This window comes from Centropristis striata, chromosome 23, assembly GCF_030273125.1.
Source record: "Centropristis striata isolate RG_2023a ecotype Rhode Island chromosome 23, C.striata_1.0, whole genome shotgun sequence".
NCBI lineage: Eukaryota > Metazoa > Chordata > Actinopteri > Perciformes > Serranidae > Centropristis > Centropristis striata.
The window spans coordinates 2325541-2345533 of NC_081539.1; the positions used below are offsets into that span (position 1 = coordinate 2325541).

The following is a 19993-nucleotide window of genomic DNA, read 5'->3' on the forward strand; positions in this document are numbered from 1 at the left end:
AGAGGGGAGGAGCAACACTTCCTGTCTGATCTCACCTCATGAGAACAGGAAGCGAAAAGTGAGTCAGCTCAGACTGCATTGTGAGTTTACACAACAGAACAGGGAGGACGACACGTTGAAGCTGAGGCGGGTGAGTTTTAATCCAGCACAGAAATCAAATCAAATCATATCAACTTTATTTATAGAGCCCTTTAAAACAGCCACAGCTGATACAACGTGCTGTACATGGCAGGACAGACCCATGTTGAGTTAAAAGCCAGTGAAAAAAAGGGTTTTAAGATTCTTTTAAAAACGGACAGTGAGGAGGCCTGATGTGCAAAGGTAAATTGTTCCAAATGCCGGGAGCACAAAGTAGACACAGTAGAGCTGCTGTAAACAAAGAGAACAAGACCAGGCTCAAAGAAAGAGGAGGGCTGAGTGGTTTTACTGTTTGTGTGTGTGTGTGTGTGTGTGTGTGTGTGCGTGCGTGCGTGCGTGCGTGTGTGTGTGTGTTCCAGTCCTCTCAGTCTTGCCTAACATTTTAAAAACTTGTTTGTCTTGATTCTTGTGTTGTGAACTCACAGTCAGTGTTGCTGTTTTCCCTCTCAGACTGACTTCAGATCAGAAGATGAGTGGTTGTGTGGAGGAAGAGGAGGACAGAGCAGAGTCTGTAGTATCCGGCCGTCTGTCCATGAAGAGTGACCGCTCCAAAGATCCAGACTTCAGTAATGACCCTGGACCCTCAGACACAAAGTGAGAACTGATACTAACTAATTTCTATGACTCATTTCAGTGTTTTTTGTTGTGACACAAAGAGAAATAATTTGTTCCATCTTCCTCTTTATATCTGTGACAGCTGTTAGTCACCGAGAAAACCATTAATCCTACCTAAGAGCACTAATTTAAATAAAAATAATTCATCAATGATTCATTCATGTGACTGAAACTTATTTTGTGTTTGTAGATTTCAGTCCAGGCAGAGAGCAGAGTCTGTAGTTTCTGGCTGTCAGTCTATGAAGAGTGACCAGTCCAAAGGAGAACCTCTGGCCTTCACAAAGTGAGAACTAATACTAACTAATTTCTATGACTCATTTCAGTGTTTTTGTTGTGACACAAACAGAAATAATTTGTTCCATCTTCTTCTTTATATCAGTGACAGCTGTTAGTCACCTAGAAAACCTGTAATCCAATCTTAGAGCACTAATTTAAATAAAAAATAATTCATCAATGATTCACGTGACTGAAACGTATTTTGTGTTTGCAGATTTCAGTCCAGACAGACAGCAGAGTCTATAGGTTCTGGCTGTCAGTCTATGAAGAGTGACCAGTCCAAAGGAGCACCTCTGGCCTTCAGTACTGAACCTGGACCCTCAGACACAAAGTAAGAGACTGTTTTTTATTCATATTGATGAAGCAGATTGATTACTCCAAAAATGTTTCAACATGGATCTTAGTCTGAGTTTTATAGCAACAAAATACTGATTGTCTTTCTGTAACAAAACACACAAAACATGAATTTCAGATTTTACTCTTCAAGAAAATGTTCATATTTTTGACCAAATGTTGAAGTTGTTGTAAAGATGTGAAACTAATCAAAATCTGCTTCTGTGCTTCAAATACAGTTTGCAGTTATTTAATTTGTCCTCAAAATATTTTGTTGGTTTGGTTTTCATCAGATCTTGAATCAGTGCACATCATCATTGTGAAATGTTATGAAAAAGTATTCACATGAAATCTTTCTCAGCTCAAAGGTCCAATAACTAACACAGCACACATGTGAGATTGTCTTCACTATTTATTGTTCCTGAAGCTCCAAACGAACACAAATATCCATGGGCCATGCTGAAGTTAATGTTATCAGCTGACTCACTGGACCACTTCTCTTTTTAGAACATGTGGACTCTGTTTGTCTTTGTCTGATAGTTTACAACAGAGACGGACAGAAAACAGAATCTGGAAGTTAAAATAAAAGACTCTGTTGGTGGGAGATGCACGCCTCATGTCAATTTGTTAGCAAATAAAAACAAAAAATTGAGTCTATCTCACAATGTTAACAATACATATTTTATATCGGCACTGTGATTCTGATCTGCCCCTAAATTTAACGGACCCCTTCCAACACCCTTCAACAACTTTCATAAAGAACTAGGCCATGAAACCATGACTGTTTTTATAATCCTGCCTGTAAAAGACAAACAAGACAAAAACAGAAGCTTGTTGTTGGAGGTAGTAGAGTAATCTATTACTTTCTAACAGTAACTGGTATATTATCATTTTAATACATCCTGTTACTTGAATTCTGTTATTCCAACTCTGTTTCTGTGGCTGAAAAAATACTGAAAGATTGCTACATTACCAATGATGTAAAAAATAAAATTCTCTAGTGAAACAGAAAACAAGTTTGACTGATGATGAATTGAAAGAGAAGTAAGAACAATGAAGAAATCCTTTTAATGATGAAGAAATGTGTTGACAGGAAGAGGAAGAGGAGTGATGAGGAGGAGCAGCCGTCCTGCTGTGCTTCCTGTCAGGACGTCCTGAAGGATCCCGTCTCTACCAGCTGTGGACACTGGTTCTGCAGACGGTGCATCAGCTCATACTGGGACCAGTCTGCTTCACCAGGAGACTCCTCCTGTCCCCAGTGTGGACAAAGATCCAGAACCAGTAAGACTGTCCCTCTGTCTGCTGATGTCTTCCTGTCTGAATACAGGACCCGTTGTATTACAGTGAAATGTGGCTCAGTTGGTAGAGCGTTCGTCCAGTGATTGGAAGGTTGGTGGTTCGATCCCCAACCATGAAGTATCCTTGAGCAAGATACTGAACCTTAAATTGCTCCCGATGCTGCGTTCATCGGTGTGTGAATGAATTCCCAATGGTGGCAGGTTGCACCAGTGTGCCCTGGTAGCCTCGGCCACCAGTATGAATGTGTGTGTGAATGGGTGAATGAGTGCAGTCTGTAGTGTAAAGCGCTTTGGATAAAATCGCGATATAAGTGCACTTAATTTACCATTTACATGTGTTTTGTCAAACAGCATTAAGATCATTATAAATATTATCACTTATACATTGAACTTGCTAATCATTAATGAACTAACTATTAAACAGCTGAGAGCAGTAACATCGCTGTTCTATCATAGACAGACATTTAGCACAGACTGTAAACAACATGTTGGTGTCTCCTTCTTCTCTCACACACTTCTTGTCCTGAAAATGAACTTGTTGGACAGGTGACTAAACATCCGTTGAGGAAAAGTGCAGCCAACATTCATTTTCCAGCTGCTGCGAAGCATTATTTAACTCGTCAGTTGCAGCACATGAAGGAGCTGAAAAAAGTTTGTGCTGACATCAACATGGGGCCGTTGAGATGTAACAGGGTCCTCTCACTTCAACAGCCTCTGCTAACAAACACTGTCGGATCCCAGTTTAGATGCTTGTTTACTTTGTCTCTTGTTGGTTTCACAAGCATCAGGGGCGGACCTGAGATGATCTGCTCCCTCAAACCAAAGCCATGTCTGCTGCTAAACTGAAGGGATCAACATGTGTGTCTGTGCTGGAACCACAGAAAGCTCTCTGCGTTAAACTCTCACTGCTTTTACAGCTTCTAGTTTAATCTCTGTGCTTTGTGTTCCAGTTTCTACTGGAAGATTTCAGCTTTATTTTATGTATTATATATCTTTGTCCCTCATCTTTTTCCTTTTTTAGTGTCTGGTGGTCTGCAGGAGGTTTTAGATGAACATAAGATCAGTCTGAGGAGGAGATGTGAACGTGTGACTGAAGGAAGTGATGCAACAGGAAGTGGAACTCTCCTCACCAGGATCTACACTGAGCTCTACATCACAGAGGGACAGAGTGAAGAGGTTCATATCCAACATGAGGTGAGGCAGCTGGAGACAGCTTCCAAGAAGAAGACCGTCCACGATGCTCCAATCAAGTGCCAGGACATCTTTAAAGCCTTACCTGACCAACAGGGACACATCAGAGTGGTCCTGACGAACGGCGTCGCTGGCGTTGGAAAAACCTTCTCGGTGCAGAAGTTCAGTCTGGACTGGGCAGAGGGTTTGGAGAACCAAGATGTCAGTGTGGTGATTCTGCTTTCCTTCAGGGAGCTGAACTTGATCAGAGGTGAGCAGTACAGTCTTCTGGAGCTGCTCCATGTTTTCCATCCAACATTACAGAAGGTCCCAGCAGAGAAGCTCACCGTCTGTAAGCTTCTGTTCATCTTTGACGGCCTGGATGAAAGCAGACTTTCACTGGATTTCACCAACAAGGAGGAGGTGTCTGATGTCACACAGAAGTCATCGGTCAACGTGCTGCTGACAAACCTCATCGAGGGGAATCTGCTTCCCTCGGCTCTCGTCTGGATAACTTCTCGACCGGCAGCGGCCAATCAGATCCCTCCTGCGTGTGTCGACAGGGTGACAGAAGTACGAGGCTTCACTGACGCCCAGAAGGAGGAGTACTTCAGGAGGAGGGTCAGTGATGAAGAGCGCTCCAGCACAATCATCTCACACATCCAGACATCCAGGAGCCTCCACATCATGTGTCTGATCCCAGTCTTCTGCTGGATCACTGCTACAGTTCTGGACCACATGTTGACTACAGAGCAGAGAGGAGAGCTGCCCAAGACCCTGACTGACCTGTACTCACACTTCCTGCTGGTTCAGACAAAGAAGAAGAAGCAGAAGTATGATGAGGGACATGAGACGAGTCCACAGGAGCTGATGGAGGCTGACAGAGAAGTTCTTCTGAAGCTGGGGAGGCTGGCGTTTGAACAGCTGCAGGAAGGAAACATCATGTTCTACCAAGAAGACCTGGAGCGATGTGGTCTCCATGTCACAGAGGCCTCGGTGTACTCAGGAGTTTGCACAGAGATCTTGAAAAGAGAGAGTGTAATATTCCAGAAAACAGTCTACTGCTTCGTTCATCTGAGCATTCAGGAGTTTCTGGCTGCAGTCTACATGTTCCACTGTTACACCACCAGGAACACAGAGGTACTGAGAGCTTTTCTGGGGACGGACTGGGACAATGAAAACAGTGGCCCATCTCTGGATGTCTTCCTGAGGAGAGCCATGGAGAAATCCCTGAGGAGTAAAAATGGCCACCTGGACCTGTTTGTCCGCTTCCTTCATGGCCTCTCTCTGGAGTCCAACCAGAGACTGTTAGGAGGCCTGCTGGGTCAGACAGGCAACAGTCCAGAAGTCATCCAGAGAGCCATCAACAACCTGAAGAGAGTGAACACTGGTGAGATATCTTCTGACAGAAGCATCAACATCTTCCACTGTCTGACGGAGATGAACGACCTCTCAGTACATCAGGAGATCCAAGAGTTCCTGAAGTCAGAGAACAGATCAGAGAAGGAACTCTCTGAGATCCACTGCTCAGCTCTGGCCTACATGCTGCAGATGTCAGAGGAGGTTCTGGTTGAGTTGAACCTGAACAAGTACAACACATCAGTGGAGGGACGATGGAGGCTGATTTCAGCTGTGAGGAACTGCAGGAAAGCTGAGTAAGTCCAGATGTGATCATCAACATTATACACCAATGTAAAGTATCTCTCTGAAAAGGAGATACGATTAAAGTGTCAGAACTGATTATATATTAAATGTTATATTATCTGTAATCACAGACTTTCTAACTGTGGACTCTCTGAGACTCACTGTGAAGTCGTGGCCTCAGCTCTGAAGTCCAAGCCCTCCCATCTGAGAGAGCTGAACCTGAGTGAAAACTACAACCTGCAGGATTCAGGAGTGAAGCGGCTCTGTTCTGGACTGGGGAGTCCAAACTGCAGACTGGAGACTCTGAGGTCAGGTCTTGTGTTGTGCTCAAACACAGTGTATATCTGCTGAATTTTAATCATTATTGAAGTTTCAGATTTAGTTTGGTTCATTGGTGTTATGAGTTTGCCTGAGCACAGATCTATAACCCAGTTTGTCAGTCCGGTCTCTCTTGCACTTGAACAAACATATCACAAAAATCCATGTGGTCAGGCTTCAGGCCAGCCGAATTGGCTCATAGCTCATGACAAAATAGTGGAGACCACAAATGTATTAAAAAGATAAATAACAAATATTTATTTGTTACAACAAACAAGACAAAGAAACTCAATTTTGTGAATCAGTCCATCAGTGGTGAGGTGTGCGCATGCTTGTGGTGTAATGAGATGCAGGGAAATGAGATGAAAGTAATTCTGCCAAATGCAGCTCAGCTCAGCTGTCCGTCAAAACATCACAATACACTACATTACATTAGCAAATAGGAATGCACCCCAGAGAGACCGGCCCACACGTGAAATTTGTGACAGAACTGGAAGCCAAAGGTCTGGCAACGCAAAGCCAGAAGCCCAACTGCAAAGCCAGCAGTAAACAAAGAAACAAAAAAAATCATTCAAAGAGTCAAAGAAAATTTTATTTTGCAATTACACAAATAATTTGTTTGTGAGTTTTGAATTTTGTCTTTGCCTTTATATTTTTGTATCAATTTTGTCATACTACATTTTGATTAATCATTTTTGTTTGAATTTGAAAAAGTATTGTTTGAACATTTTGCCACAAATTCATCTCCATAAAACAGTAAAGAAACATTTTTAATCCAACATGTCTGATTTGATTGATTTTTGTCAGTGTACTCACATGACTTGTTTTTAACCTCCATCATGTTGAGTTCAGGTGTTTTCAGGAGTTTCCATTGTCTTAACTTGTTCATTCTAAAGCTTCTTCGGTTCTGAACACATTAAACACTGAATGATTTCAAGCAGGAACTTTGTCTACTAAAGTCACATCATTTATTCTTTATTCAGATTGAGTCACTGCAGGTTGTCAGAGATCAGCTGTTCTTCTCTGGCCTCAGCTCTGAAGACCAACCCCTCCCATCTGAGAGAGCTGCAGCTGAGTAAAAACAACAAGCTTCAGGATTCAGGAGTGAAACTGCTGTGTGAGCTTCTGCAGAGCCCAAACTGCAGACTGGAGACTCTGAGGTCAGACACGAAGTGTATTTTATTATTATACTGATCTACACTGAGGATCTGAATCCAAAAGTCTGTTTTCTTCTTCACTGGTTTAGTTCATTAATTGTGGCAGAGCAGTGTTGAGCTGCACATTTAAAACCTGAATATAGGAAGAAAAATCCTCCACTGGATCATTCACTCTGAACCTCTGAAATACTTTATTTTCACATCATAATCATAAAAAATACATGAATATAATAAATGTATCAGATTATCTCTTCCAACTGACAGACAACAACACATATTTTTAATGTTTTCTTTTTCTAGCATTGTTATGAAGCTATCTGATGCTTCTACATTGTAAATATGTTTTGTTTCCATTTTCCCAAAGTTAATTCTTTTTTCAAGATTACAAGATTACTTTATTAATCCTACAATGGGGAAATTCAACCTCTGCATTTAACCCATCCTTTTTTTACACACAAGTGAAAACACCATGCAAGGAGCAGTGGGCAGCACATTTCTGCGCCCGGGGAGCTGTGCAGGGGGGTTAGGTGCCTTGCTCAAGGACACTTCAGTCCTAGACCTGTCAGTACCGGGACATGACATATTTGTCATGTTTGGAAACTTTAGTATCTACTTACTATTTAAAGTAGGTGATAATAGCCCAAATTTGATGGCCTCCCGCAGATTTGAATGCCAATATTCCATCATATACACTAATCTTAATCATTGCATATTATGATTATGATTATATAGCTCAGGTCTAACGAACAGCATATGCAGCGGTGTATTTGGACCTCTGACCGGCCTGGACAGGTTGATAGTATTAAGTTCGGTACGCGCGCACGCACAGATGATGAGACACGGAGCAATCATGTGGGGAGGGGACTGATATAGACAGGTAGGCACGGCAGCTTAGTGTATTCAGTGTGTGTGTGTGTAAGTGTGTGAATGCACGCATGTCTTGGAGGAGGACGGAAAGGTGGGGTTGGGGTTTTGACTGACTGGTGACAGACACTTTGCTCAGGCAACGGCAACACAGTGCCAAACAACTTTATATTATGAATCATGTAAAAATACTTTCAGTAGATTTAAATGTGACGTTAGCGCAGCACATGAGACTATGGCGGAACAGATATGAGTGCGTTTGATAAGGACTCCTTGCTTGGCCGGTGATAGATTCATGTCGAACTGTCATTATAGCCCCTCCGAGCATTCATGCCAGGCTCAAATCAAACCCAACACTGATGATGTCATCAAAATCCTTTTTTTTTTTTCAAAAGATGCAGGTGTCAAAGCTGTATTGACAGGAAAGAGGCAGACTAGAAAACCGCAAAACCAACTGGGGCAGTGTGGACGGGGCATCAATGCCACCGTGGACTCAGGGCAGATATGTTTTTCAAGGGCATGAGGCCAAAGAGAAAGGGCCACGAGGGCTCAGGCCGCGCGTTACGAGGGACCACACAAACAGTGGAGAGCAGAACATTTGATGGTTCATTTAATCTTTTTTAAATATCTGATACAACACATAGAAAAGGAACACTTTAACTGTGGAGTGTTCCCAGTTTGGTTTGATATATTCCAGCTCTGTGTCACACCTCTTTATTCCATCATGTCTGATTTGATGTCAGTGTACTCACACAACTTATTTTAACCTCCATCATGTTGAGTTCGGGTGTTTTAAGGAGTTTTTATAAACTTGTTCCTTCTAAAGCTTCTTCAGCTCTGAACACATTATTAAACACTGAATGATTTCAAGCAGGAACTTTGTCTTCTAAAGTCACATTATTTATTCTTTATTCAGATTGATGAACTGCAGTTTGTCAGAGATCAGCTGTGCTTCTATGGCCTCAGCTCTGAAGTCCAACCCCTCCCATCTGAGAGAGCTGGAGCTGAGTGACAACAACCTGCAGGATTCAGGAGTGAAGCTGCTGTGTGATTTTCTGCAGAGTCCAAACTGCAGACTGGAGACTCTGGGGTCAGTTCACTAGCTGTTACTTTTATAGATCTAATTTGTTTCATCAACAATATAAAAATGTTCATGTCCAAACAAAATTTCATTACACTCGTGAAGTTGTACATTTCATTTTGTTTATATTTTATTTTTCTTGTACTAAATTTAATGTGCAGTCACTTAAGATTTTTTAAATAAAGATCAATATAGTATTGATCCTCTAATGACAGATCTGGCTGAGAGCAGCAGCATGTTATTAATCTGTGTTGACATGAATAGTTTTATGAATCTTGTAGTTACATTTGGATGATGTCTGTAGAAGGCTGACATCATGATGACCCACAATAACACAAATACAGTCACTCTACTCATTTTAGAGAAACGCTGATTGATTATGACAGTAATGTTGAGCTGCACATTAAAACCTGAACACATCTGACTGGATTATAAATATATTTTTATCTGCAAAATGTATTCTTAATTCAGATTGAGGAGTTGCAGTTTGTCAGAGATCAGCTGTGCTTCTCTGGTATCAGCTCTGAAGTCCAACCCCTCCCATCTGCGAGAGCTGGACCTGAGAGGAAATGAGCTGCAGGATTCAGGACTGAAGCTGCTGTGTGATCTGAAGGAGAGTCCAAACTGCAGACTGGAGACTCTGAGGTCAGATACCATTTTTCAATCTGTGCTGAGATGAATATAATGTGAAATTATATATTATACTGCTCCACACTGAGGATCTGAATGCTAAAATCTGTTTTCTTTTTCATTGGTTTAGTCTGCTATTTGTGGCAGAGCAGTGTTCAGCTGCACATTTAAAACCTGAATATATTATATATCGATTCCATTAATTTGGTTATTATTTTGACAACATTTTCTATTCAGAAATCCAGAATTTCAGCCTTTTTTTCCAGAGCTGACTGTTCATACGAAACAATACTTATACTCTACACTATATAAATGTTCATACAAGAACTGCTAAAACGTATACATCCACTAACTTTACAAGATGTTTATTGAACTTTTCCTTTTTTCAATCTCTTTTGTTCAAACCTTTAGTCCCTCTGGTATGTTTGTAATGGTTGCCATCTAACTCTCACAATAAAGTTGTAAACAAAGAGAAAAACTTGTCATGGACTAAAAAGACTTCTAGAAAGGATACACCACCGTATCTTTGTTTACAGCTCCTCCAGCGAGCTTCTTCAATCGCTGAGGTCAATTTGTGGGTCATGAGCTGGAGGACCAAGGAGGCACAAAATGTGGTAAACAGGAAACAGGAGTTGGTAACAGTGTTACTTAGTCACGTGTTATTCCCACCACTGGTTATAAATGTAAATTTAAGTTTTTAATTTTTGTAAATGTTTTTGGGGTTTACATATGCTTTGAAAATGAGCACCACTTGTGTGGGTTTCATGGTTCAAAACTGCGTTAACATGGTTATCAGACTTATTAATTATTATCATAAATAATTGTTATTTCTATTAAATGATATGACTTGATTTACTCTAAGTTTCCAAGATGGGCCACCACTCTGTAAAACAGAGAAAAGACAGACAATTCAACTAAATCAGTCTCATAAAGTTACTAAGCTGTCAATTTTGAACTCTATAGCATAATAATGATAACCAAAATACCTTATTGATAATAAGTAATAGTTGAAGCAAATTTGATTTATTTTCATAGAAGAGGTTGACATATCACTCTTACATGTAAAACATTAAACGGTCAAAATGTTTATTCCAAGAAGCATTTATTCATAAAAAGCAAAGTAAAACAAAACACACAATTTCAAACAGATCATTTCATATAGTGCAAGAAAGGGTGTGTGAGTGGGCTTGAAGCAGAGCTTACACTCATTCAGCTGTGTGTTGATGAGAATAAACTTAATTTGCAGTTTAAAATAGAGAATCAGAAATAAGTGAATTTACCTGAATTATTATATATTAAACAAAGTCCTGTTTATTTCATTTTGGCCATTTTCCAGATTCCAAAGAAAACATGTGTCTTCTTGTTTTTTATAACATGACATGATATTTCTGAATAGGGGGAAAAAGTTAATTTTTAATTCAACGTGTCTCATTTGATGTCAGTGTACTCACAAAGCTTGCTTTTAATCTCCATCATGTTGAGTTCGGGTTTTTTCAGGATTTTCTTTGATGATTCAAGCAGGAACTTTGTCTTCTAAAGTCACTTCATTTATTCTTTATTCAGATTGGAGGGCTGCAGTTTGTCAGAGATCAGCTGTGCTTCTCTGGCCTCAGCTCTGAAGTCCAACCCCTCCCATCTGAAAGAGCTGGACCTGAGAGGGGAAGAGCTGCAGGATTCAGGAGTGAAGCTGCTGTGTGATTTTCTGCAGAGTCCAAACTGCACACTGGAGGCTTTGGGGTCAGATACCATTTTTACATCTGTGCTGAGATGAAAATGATGTGAAAGTTGTGTTGACATAAATCTGATATTGTACTGATCCACATTGAGGATCTGAATGTTAAAGTCTGTTTTCTTCTTCAGTGGTTTAGTCCGTTAACTGTGACAGATCAGTGTTAAGCTCTACATTTCAAACCTGAATATAAGAAGAAAAATCCTCCACTGGATCATTCACTCTGAACCTCTTAAATACTTGTTTTTCATCTTATGTTTCATATAATCATAAAAAAAGTACATAAATATAATAAATGTATCAGATTATAGCTTTCAACCATCAGACAATAACTAATACTGCGGCTTTCCTGTTCCTTAGAAGTCGCTTGTGAGGCAGAGAACAGGTCCTGTGTATTTGTTTGACACGCTGCTGCTGCTCCAAGGAGGCACACTGAGTCCAGAGAAGTTTAATGGGTTTTAATTATAATCAGCGGCTTTACACGCATGTATGATGTTGGATGTGTACACTTAATGGCGAACGTGTATCAAAGCAGATCATGAACAAAGGAGATAACAAAAGGCGATAACAAAAGCGGTCAACAAAAATGATGGCTACCTAGACGTGCCTCTCCCTCCTCCCGTGCAGGTGAAGCACACTCTGATATAACCTACCTGTCAGCTATCAACTATGGTGCTTACGTGACACAAAACCATGGCAACAAGACAAAACTAATTAAACACAAAATAATCAATCAATAATCAATAAAGCAATATGTGGCTCCTACAACTAATATATGTTCATTATTTTTATGAAATGAGAGAATCAGAAGCAGTTGAATTTACCTAAAATATTATTTATTATAAAAAGTCCTGTTTATTTCACTTTGGCCATTTTCCAGATTCCAAAGAAAACACCTGTCTTTGTGTTTTTCTTAAACAATTAATTTAGAATCTAACATGTCTGATTTGATGTCAGTGTACTAACACAACTTGTTTTTAACCTCCATCATGTTTAGTTCAGGTGTTTTCAGGAGTTTCCATTTTCTAAACTTATTCATTCTAAAGCTTCTTCAGCTCGGAACACATTATTAAACACTGAATGATTTCTGAGCAGATTTCTGAGCAGGAACTTTGTCTTCTAAAGTTACATGATTATATTTTATTCAGATTGAGTTGGTGCAGTTTGTCAGAGATCAGCTGTGCTTCTCTGGCCTCAGCTCTGAAGTCCAACCACTCCCATCTAAGAGAGCTGGACCTGAGTGACAATGAGCTTCGGGATTCGGGAGTGAAGCTGCTGTGTGATTTTCTGCAGAGTCCAAACTGCAGACTGGAGACTCTGAGGTCAGTTCACTAACTGTTACTTTTATAGATCTAATGTGTTTCATCAACATGGAACATAATTTATGTACAAACAACATTTCACAACATTCACAAAGTTGTTTATCTCATTTTGTTCATATTGTTTATTTTTCTTGTACTAATTTTAATGTGCAGTCACTAAAGACTTTTTAAATAAAGTGTAGAAAATATCTGCTGTTAGTTCTTAAAGTAAGTCAATGTTTATAATTGTTGTTCATGGTTACATCTGTATAGAGAAGATATGTTAATATGTTTTTCAAAAATAATGTATCATGAACATTGATCCTTCAGAACACACAGCGCTGTTTAAAGGATCAATATAGTTAAAGCTCCAAACTGTTGGAAAAAATGCAAGGAAAAGTTTCCCCCACCGCAGATGATTCAGACAGTCTGTCAGACATACCCTGGTCGAACAACACCCCGGAGGACATAGTTGCAATGCTTGGCAGACTAGCCGCAAGAGAGATGGATCATGGGAATGGATCATGGGAACTGTAGTCCAGAACTATAGGCTCCAGTTCAGCAATCGCCCACTGTCATTCATAGGCCATCCTCCGCTCCAGTGTTAAGAGAGGAAATTCGCTGTCTTCTGGAGAAACAGGCTACAAGAATTATCCCAATGAGCAGGGCTTATTTCAGGTTTTACAGATGATATTTTTTCATACCAAAAAAGAACGGAGGTCTCCGTCCTATATTGAACCTGAGAATGTTTAAAATTCAGAATGTTGACGTTATGCCATGTGATGCAAGATTGGTGCACAACAGTGAATTTAAAGGATGCTAATTTCCACATAGCAACCTACCAAAAACATCTTAACACAGGCAGTTCCTGCACTTTGCTAACGAGGGCACAGCATACGAATATCGGGTTCTGCCGTTCGGTCTCTTTCTCACTCCCGGAGTGTTCACAAGTGTCTGGAGGCAGCGATAAAACCAATCAGGGGTCAGGGCATAAGGGCCCTCGTCTATCTGGACGATTTGTTAATTCTGGCGAGCTCGGCCCATGCGTAAACGCCCACTCTGCCAGACTGGTGGCTCACCTTCCGTCTGTAGGATTTGTCATAAACAGAGCTGTCTCACTCCCAGACCGAAAATTTGTTTTCTGGGTCTGGACATAGACTCTGTAGAAAATCGCAATTCTGATCCATCACGTCAGAGGTTAACTGCCTTCAAGCGGTCCACGTCATGCCTGGCAGTCGGTGCGGCCTCTCGAGCATCCGGTCCGCATCTCCGAAGTCTCCCGAAGTCCCTACAGTGAACCAAGAGTCATGTTTAGTTTCATGTCAGTATACTCATACAACTTGTTTTTTAACCTCAATCGTGTGGAGTTCAGGTTTTCAGGAGTTTCCATTTTCTAAAATTGTTCATTCTAAAGCTTCTTCAGCTCTGAACACATTATTAAACACTGAATGATTTGGAGCGGGAACTTTGTCTTCTAAATTCACATAATTAATTCTTTTTTTTAGATTAAGTGGCTGCAGTTTGTCAGAGATCAGCTGTGCTTCTCTGGCCTCAGCTCTAATGTCCAACACCTCCCATCTGAGAGAGCTGGACCTGAGAGAAAACAAGCTGCAAGATTCAGGAGTGAAGCTGCTGTGTGATCTTCTGCAGAGTCCAAACTGCAGACTGGAGATTCTGAGGTCAGAGACCAATTTTACTTTTGTGCTTAGATGAATATGATGTGAAAGTTGTGTTGACATAAGGCTGATATTATACTGCTTCACACTGAGGATCTGAATGCTAAAGTCTGTTTCTTCTTCAGTGGTTTAGTCCGTTAACTGTGGCAGAGCAGTGTTGAGCTGCACATTTAAAACCTGAATATAAGAAAAATCCTCCACTGGATCATTCTCTCTGAACCTTTTAAACACTTGAGTTTGATCTTAAATTTCACATCATACTCATGAAGAAATACATAAATAGAAGAAATATATCAGATTCAACTGTCAAGCAACTTAAAGAAATACTGTAAATATATTTTGTTTCCATTTTCTCAAAGTTCATTCTGACATATTTGTCATGTTTGGAAACTTTAGTATCTACTTACTATACAAAGAAGGTGATGTATATTTTCTCTCTCTTGAATGATGAATACTATATCAGATGAAATACAGCAAGTTAGTCTGAATGTAAGAGAATGTGGTTGTTCTTATAACTTGAAGTTAAAAGTAATATGAAGGTGAAATGTGATGAAGAAATGCGGTTAGAGCAGCTTGTTACGAGGGACCACACAAACGGTGGAGAGCAGAACATTTGATGGTTCATTTAATCTGTTTTAAATATCTGATAGAACACATAGAAAAGGAACACTTTAACTGTGGAGTGCTCCCAGTTTGGTTTGATATATTCCAGCTCTGTGTCATATCTCTTTATTCCATCATGTCTGATTTGATGTCAGTGTACTCACACAACTTGTTTTTATCCTCTCACCATGTTGAGTTCAGGTGTTTTCACGAGTTTCCATTTTCTAAACTTGTCCATTCTAAACTTTCTTCAGCTCTGAACACATTATTAAACACTAAATGATTTCAAGCAGGAACTTTGTCTCCTAAAGTCACATCATTCATTCTTCATTCAGATTGAGGAGCTGCACCTTGTCAGAGATCAGCTGTGCTTCTCTGGCCTCAGCTCTGAAGTTCAACCCCTCCCATCTGAGAGAGCTGGACGTGAGCAACAACAAGCTTCAAGAGTCAGGAGTGACGCCGCTGTGTGTTCTGAAGAGGAGTCCACACTTCAGACTGGACACTCTGAGGTCAGTAGAGGGTTTCAGCTGTTTTGTACTGAACACAGTTAGTATCAGAGAAAGATCCAGTATTCCCTGTAAACCTCCGACCTTCTCAGTGAAGCTGTGAGAGGAGAATGATGACAGATACACAGAGAGAGAGAACAGGCAGCCAATCAGATCAGCCAGAAGCATGTTGTGATCATGTGTTTGAGTTGTTGTGTTCATGTCTCCAGAGAAGGGATTTTTTTGTTTTTAGTGATACCAACTATGTGAAGAATTAGAATATTTTGACCACAAGAAATTGTTACATTTACAAAGTTTATATTTGTACGACTTTGTAAAAAGGTGTAGTTTGGACAACAAACAAGTTGCTTACTGATCCAGAGAGCTAAAGACTTCATGTTTACAGTGCACTACAACATTTATATCTTCTTTAAGTATTTTTTGTAAATGATGAAATGAGGGCTGTAAATTGTATAATTCTCTGGTTCAGAAGGTTAAACTGGATGTGCTGCATCACTGACTGACAGCTGATGAAGGGAGTCTCTAAACTCTGATTTATCTCTTTTGGTGTCTGTCTTCTTCTCTTATCAGGTGGGAGTGATCTGATGATCAGTAAAGTCCAGTCACCCATCGTCCATCTGTCTGTCCTCTGGATCATCAGAGTATGTGGACTGCTCTGCTGCTGCTCTATCCTTCTCTCTGCAGACACACTGAGACTCCTCCACCTCTGTCTGTTGTTTCATTCATTCATATAATCTGAACTCAAAGTTCCTCTGCAGAATAGTTCTGTTCATGACAACATGACTGTACACCAACACATTTAAATGCATATTTCTTCCTTGTGTTCTGTCACAGCTCCACCCTGTGGAGTGATGTGGGATTACAGTTAATTTCCAAATATTTCTTAACATTAGAAATTGATATTGCCTTTTTACTACCAATATCAGCCATTTCTCATATTGTAACAGATGAATATTTGCTTGTAACATTCCGAAAGAAAAGTTAAAACCTTCAAGGCTTCACTGAAGTTTCTCAACTGATAACAAACAGATAATGTTTAAGTACATGTCCTGTAATTGAACACTGACACAAAAAAAGGGGGTAAAGTTGTCCTCTACTCAAAATGTTTAATTTTTGTTGCTGCAGTTGGATATTTGAGCTGTACTGAAAGAAAAGGCAATATGTAATTTTTGTAATAAAGTCTAATTTTTTAAAGTGCCCTAAAATGGTAAAAATGGCTTCATTATACTCTGTTGATACATATCATATAAATTATGCAGAAATAACAGAAAACCCCCATTAAATGGGGTGTGCAAAATTGGGAGAAAACAAAAAAAGTCATACTATAGTATGTCGTTTTTTTTTGTCAAAAAGTGTAATTTTTAAAAATGTCTTAAAAATTCCCTATTATAGTCCGCTGATACATATTATCATATAATTTATGCAGAAATGACAGAAAAACACCATATATCAGTATGTACAAAATTTGGAGAAAACAAAAAATCATACTATAGTATGTAATTTTTTTGTTAAAAATGTCAAATTTTAATATGCCTAGAAAAGTTAAAAATGGCTTTATTATAGTTTGTTGATAAATATTATCATATCATTTATGCAGAAATGACAGAAAACCACCATATATCAGTATGTACAAAATTTGGAGAAAACAAAAAGTCATACTATAGTATGTCATTTTTTTGTTAAAAATGTCAAATTTTAATATGCCTAGAAAAGTTAAAAATGGCTTTATTATAGTTTGCTGATAAATATTATCATATAATTTATGCAGAAATGACAGAAAACACCATATATCAGTATGTACAAAATTTGGAGAAAACATAAAAAGTCATATAATAGTATGTTGCTTTTTGTCAAAAAATGCAATTTTTCTAAATGCTTAAGATGTTTAAAATGCCCCTATTATAATCTGTTGATACATATTATTATATTATTCATGCAGAAATGACAGAAAGCACCATAAAATAGCATGTGCAAAATTTGATGGAAACAAAAAAGTCATACTATGTCGTTTTTTGTCAAAAAATGCATTTTTTTTAAATGCCTAAAAATGTTAAAAATGGCCCTTTTATAGTCTGTTGATACATATTAACATATTATTTAGGCAGAAATGACAGACAAACAGCATATATCAGTATGTGCAAAATTTGGAGAAAACCAAAAAGTCATACTATAGTATGTTGTTTTTTGTCAAAAAATTGTGAAGTTTTAAAATGCCCTAAAAGTGTTTAAAATGCCCCTAATATATTCTGTTGAAACATATTATCATATAATTCATGCAGAAATGACAGAAAAACAGCATTTAACAGGGTGTGCAAAATTTGGAGACAACAAAAAAAGTCATACTATGGTATGTCTATGTGGGGGGGGGGGCTCTGGGAGAGATAGTAAGTATACAATTAATTAAACAATACAATGTGAAATAATGTGTTTGTAAAAGGTAAATATAAATATAAAAATTAAAAAAAATAATTTGATTAATCTATAAAATGTACAAAACTGTCTGTAAAAGGTAAGTATACAATTATACACCCAATTCAGTAATACAATGTAAAATAATGTGTCTATAAATATAAATATATAAATGTAAAAATAAATTCAATTAACCCTCTGGAGTCCATGAAACCACCTGCACATTACTTCTTCATGAAATGAAGACATAAAAATGAAGCAACGTCGAGTCCTGCCATCAGCTTCCATCTAAAGTTTTGGCTTGAAACTCCATGCCAGATTTTTTTCATATTTGCAACATGTACATTTCAGTGTGTAAAACATAATTTTCAAGATCGGATTTGATGTTTTATTTGTTTCTTTTGGGTTCAAAATTTTGATCAAGTACGTCAAACTTAAAAATGGATTACCGGACATATAAGTGAGGTTGCGCTGAAAAAACTGATGCCAACATGGCATGGTAGAGATTTTTTAACTGACATAACAGCCCAAGATTTCAGAGGGTTAAGGAATAAAATGTTAAAAATGTGGTGTAATATAAACCTTGACCAGCAGGGGGCAGAATTCAATATACAATTGCAATATCTCTGTGAAGCATTACTGGTGAAAACTCAATTCAAACTCTGTGGAATAATGCAGTTGCAATATAGACTTTAACCAGCAGATGGCGCCATTCACCTATAAAATATCCCTGTTAAGGACATTGCAATCTCTAAACCCAATAAAAGATATAAGAAAACAATATAAAGCAAATGTAAAATAAATACAATATCAAATATAATGAATGATAGAATAATATAAAGGAAATTCAATATAATAAATGATCAAATGAAGGGAAATAAACATAATACAACAAAATAACGACTCAATTGGCTGAGGATGTAGTCCACATAGAAGCTTTCTTAAAAACCAGATGAGATCTCATCCCAATACAGAAAAAAATGATGAAAAAAAAACAGATTATACCTCCACCAGGTCAAAAAGAAAGAAAAGAAGAAAAATCAATGCCAACCTTTTACAAAAAAGGCCTCAGGAAGCAGAATGATAAATAGACAAATTCTGGTTTAAAGGGGGTAATAGTAGGGAATGAGAGCTGCGGAAAACAGTTTAGATATGAAACATGTTTTAAATAGAGCATAAAAACAGTAGTTTCTTCTTCCATTTTCAAGCTTTTCCAGTATCTTACAACAGTTGTACATTACATGTTTTAGATGAGTACTTACATACTAAAAGGGGGAGATTTCACTTAACCATCCAACAGCGATGGTGTTACACTTTTAGGAAGCTACTCATTATTTTTTACATTGAACATGTGATTATCTACATCAGGGGTCTCAAACTCGCGACCCGCGGGCCAATTGCGGCCCTTGTGACGATATTTTGTGGCCCCCACCGTGATACTGTGTTGTGTGTGGAAGGTCCCTTTAATTACTTTTTTGGTAATTTTGTGTCTTTTTAAAATAATGTTGTGACTTTTTGAAAATCATTTTGTATTTTTAAATAATTTTGTGTCTTTTTTGGGTCATTTTGTGTCTTTTTTAAAATAATTTTGTCTTTTTTAAAATAATATTGTGTCTTTTTTGGCAATTCTGTGTCTTTTTTTGTAATTTTGTGTCTTTTTAAAATATTTTTTTGTCTATTTTAATGATTTTGTCTCCTTTTTGGTAATTCTGTGTATTTTTTGGTCATTTTGTGTCTTTTTAAAAATAATTTAGTGTTTTTCCAGTCATTTTGTGTCTTATTTTGGTAATTTTGTGTCTTTTTTGGGTCATTTTGATACTGCCTCCAGCGGCCCCCAGGTAATTTGAGTTTGAGAGAAAACCCACAAAATTATTTTAAAAAGGATACAAAATTATTAAAAAAGACACAATGATTAAAAAAAGACACAAAATTACCAAAAAAAGACACAAAACTACCAAAAAAAGTAATTAAGGGACCTTCCACACACAAAACGGTAAAGTGCCATTCATATAAAACTCACATTAAACTTTCATATCAAGGTGGGGGCCACAAAATATCGTCACGAGGGCCACAAGTGGCCCGCGGGCCGCAAGTTCGGGACCAATGCACAACAGTAAAGAGCCGTGTGTGGAAACCCTGGATCTCCTGATTTATTTGAACACAACGCAGCGAGTATCCAGACCCAGGATCAATATTATGAATCCTCTGAGATCATCGGAGGGGAGAGAAATGTACAACTGTGTAT

General features: G+C 38.5%; 1 protein-coding gene across 1 annotated transcript; it reads left to right on the forward strand.

The window, feature by feature from the left end:
• The first annotated feature begins 607 nt into the window (after nucleotides 1-607).
• Nucleotides 608-16532, forward strand: LOC131961782 (NACHT, LRR and PYD domains-containing protein 12-like). The gene is made up of 13 exons (XM_059326674.1): nucleotides 608-732; nucleotides 1244-1360; nucleotides 2456-2651; nucleotides 3702-5485; nucleotides 5606-5782; nucleotides 6776-6952; nucleotides 8745-8903; nucleotides 9366-9539; nucleotides 11088-11261; nucleotides 12402-12575; nucleotides 14060-14233; nucleotides 15169-15342; nucleotides 15910-16532. The coding sequence occupies exons 1-13, from the start codon at nucleotides 608-610 to the stop codon at nucleotides 15917-15919; spliced, it is 3615 nt and encodes a 1204-aa protein (XP_059182657.1). The 3' UTR covers nucleotides 15920-16532.
• Nucleotides 16533-19993: the final 3461 nt, after the last annotated feature.

Excerpts from the sequence above, each read along its gene's own strand:
- LOC131961782 (XM_059326674.1), top strand. The coding sequence starts at position 608 with ATGAGTGGTTGTGTGGAGGAAGAGGAGGACAGAGCAGAGTCTGTAGTA. Across the intron at positions 2,652-3,701 it reads GATCCAGAACCAGTAAGACT|GTTTTAGATGAACATAAGAT; the intron begins GTCCCTCTGTCT and ends GGTCTGCAGGAG. Across the intron at positions 9,540-11,087 it reads TGCAGACTGGAGACTCTGAG|ATTGGAGGGCTGCAGTTTGT; the intron begins GTCAGATACCAT and ends TTCTTTATTCAG.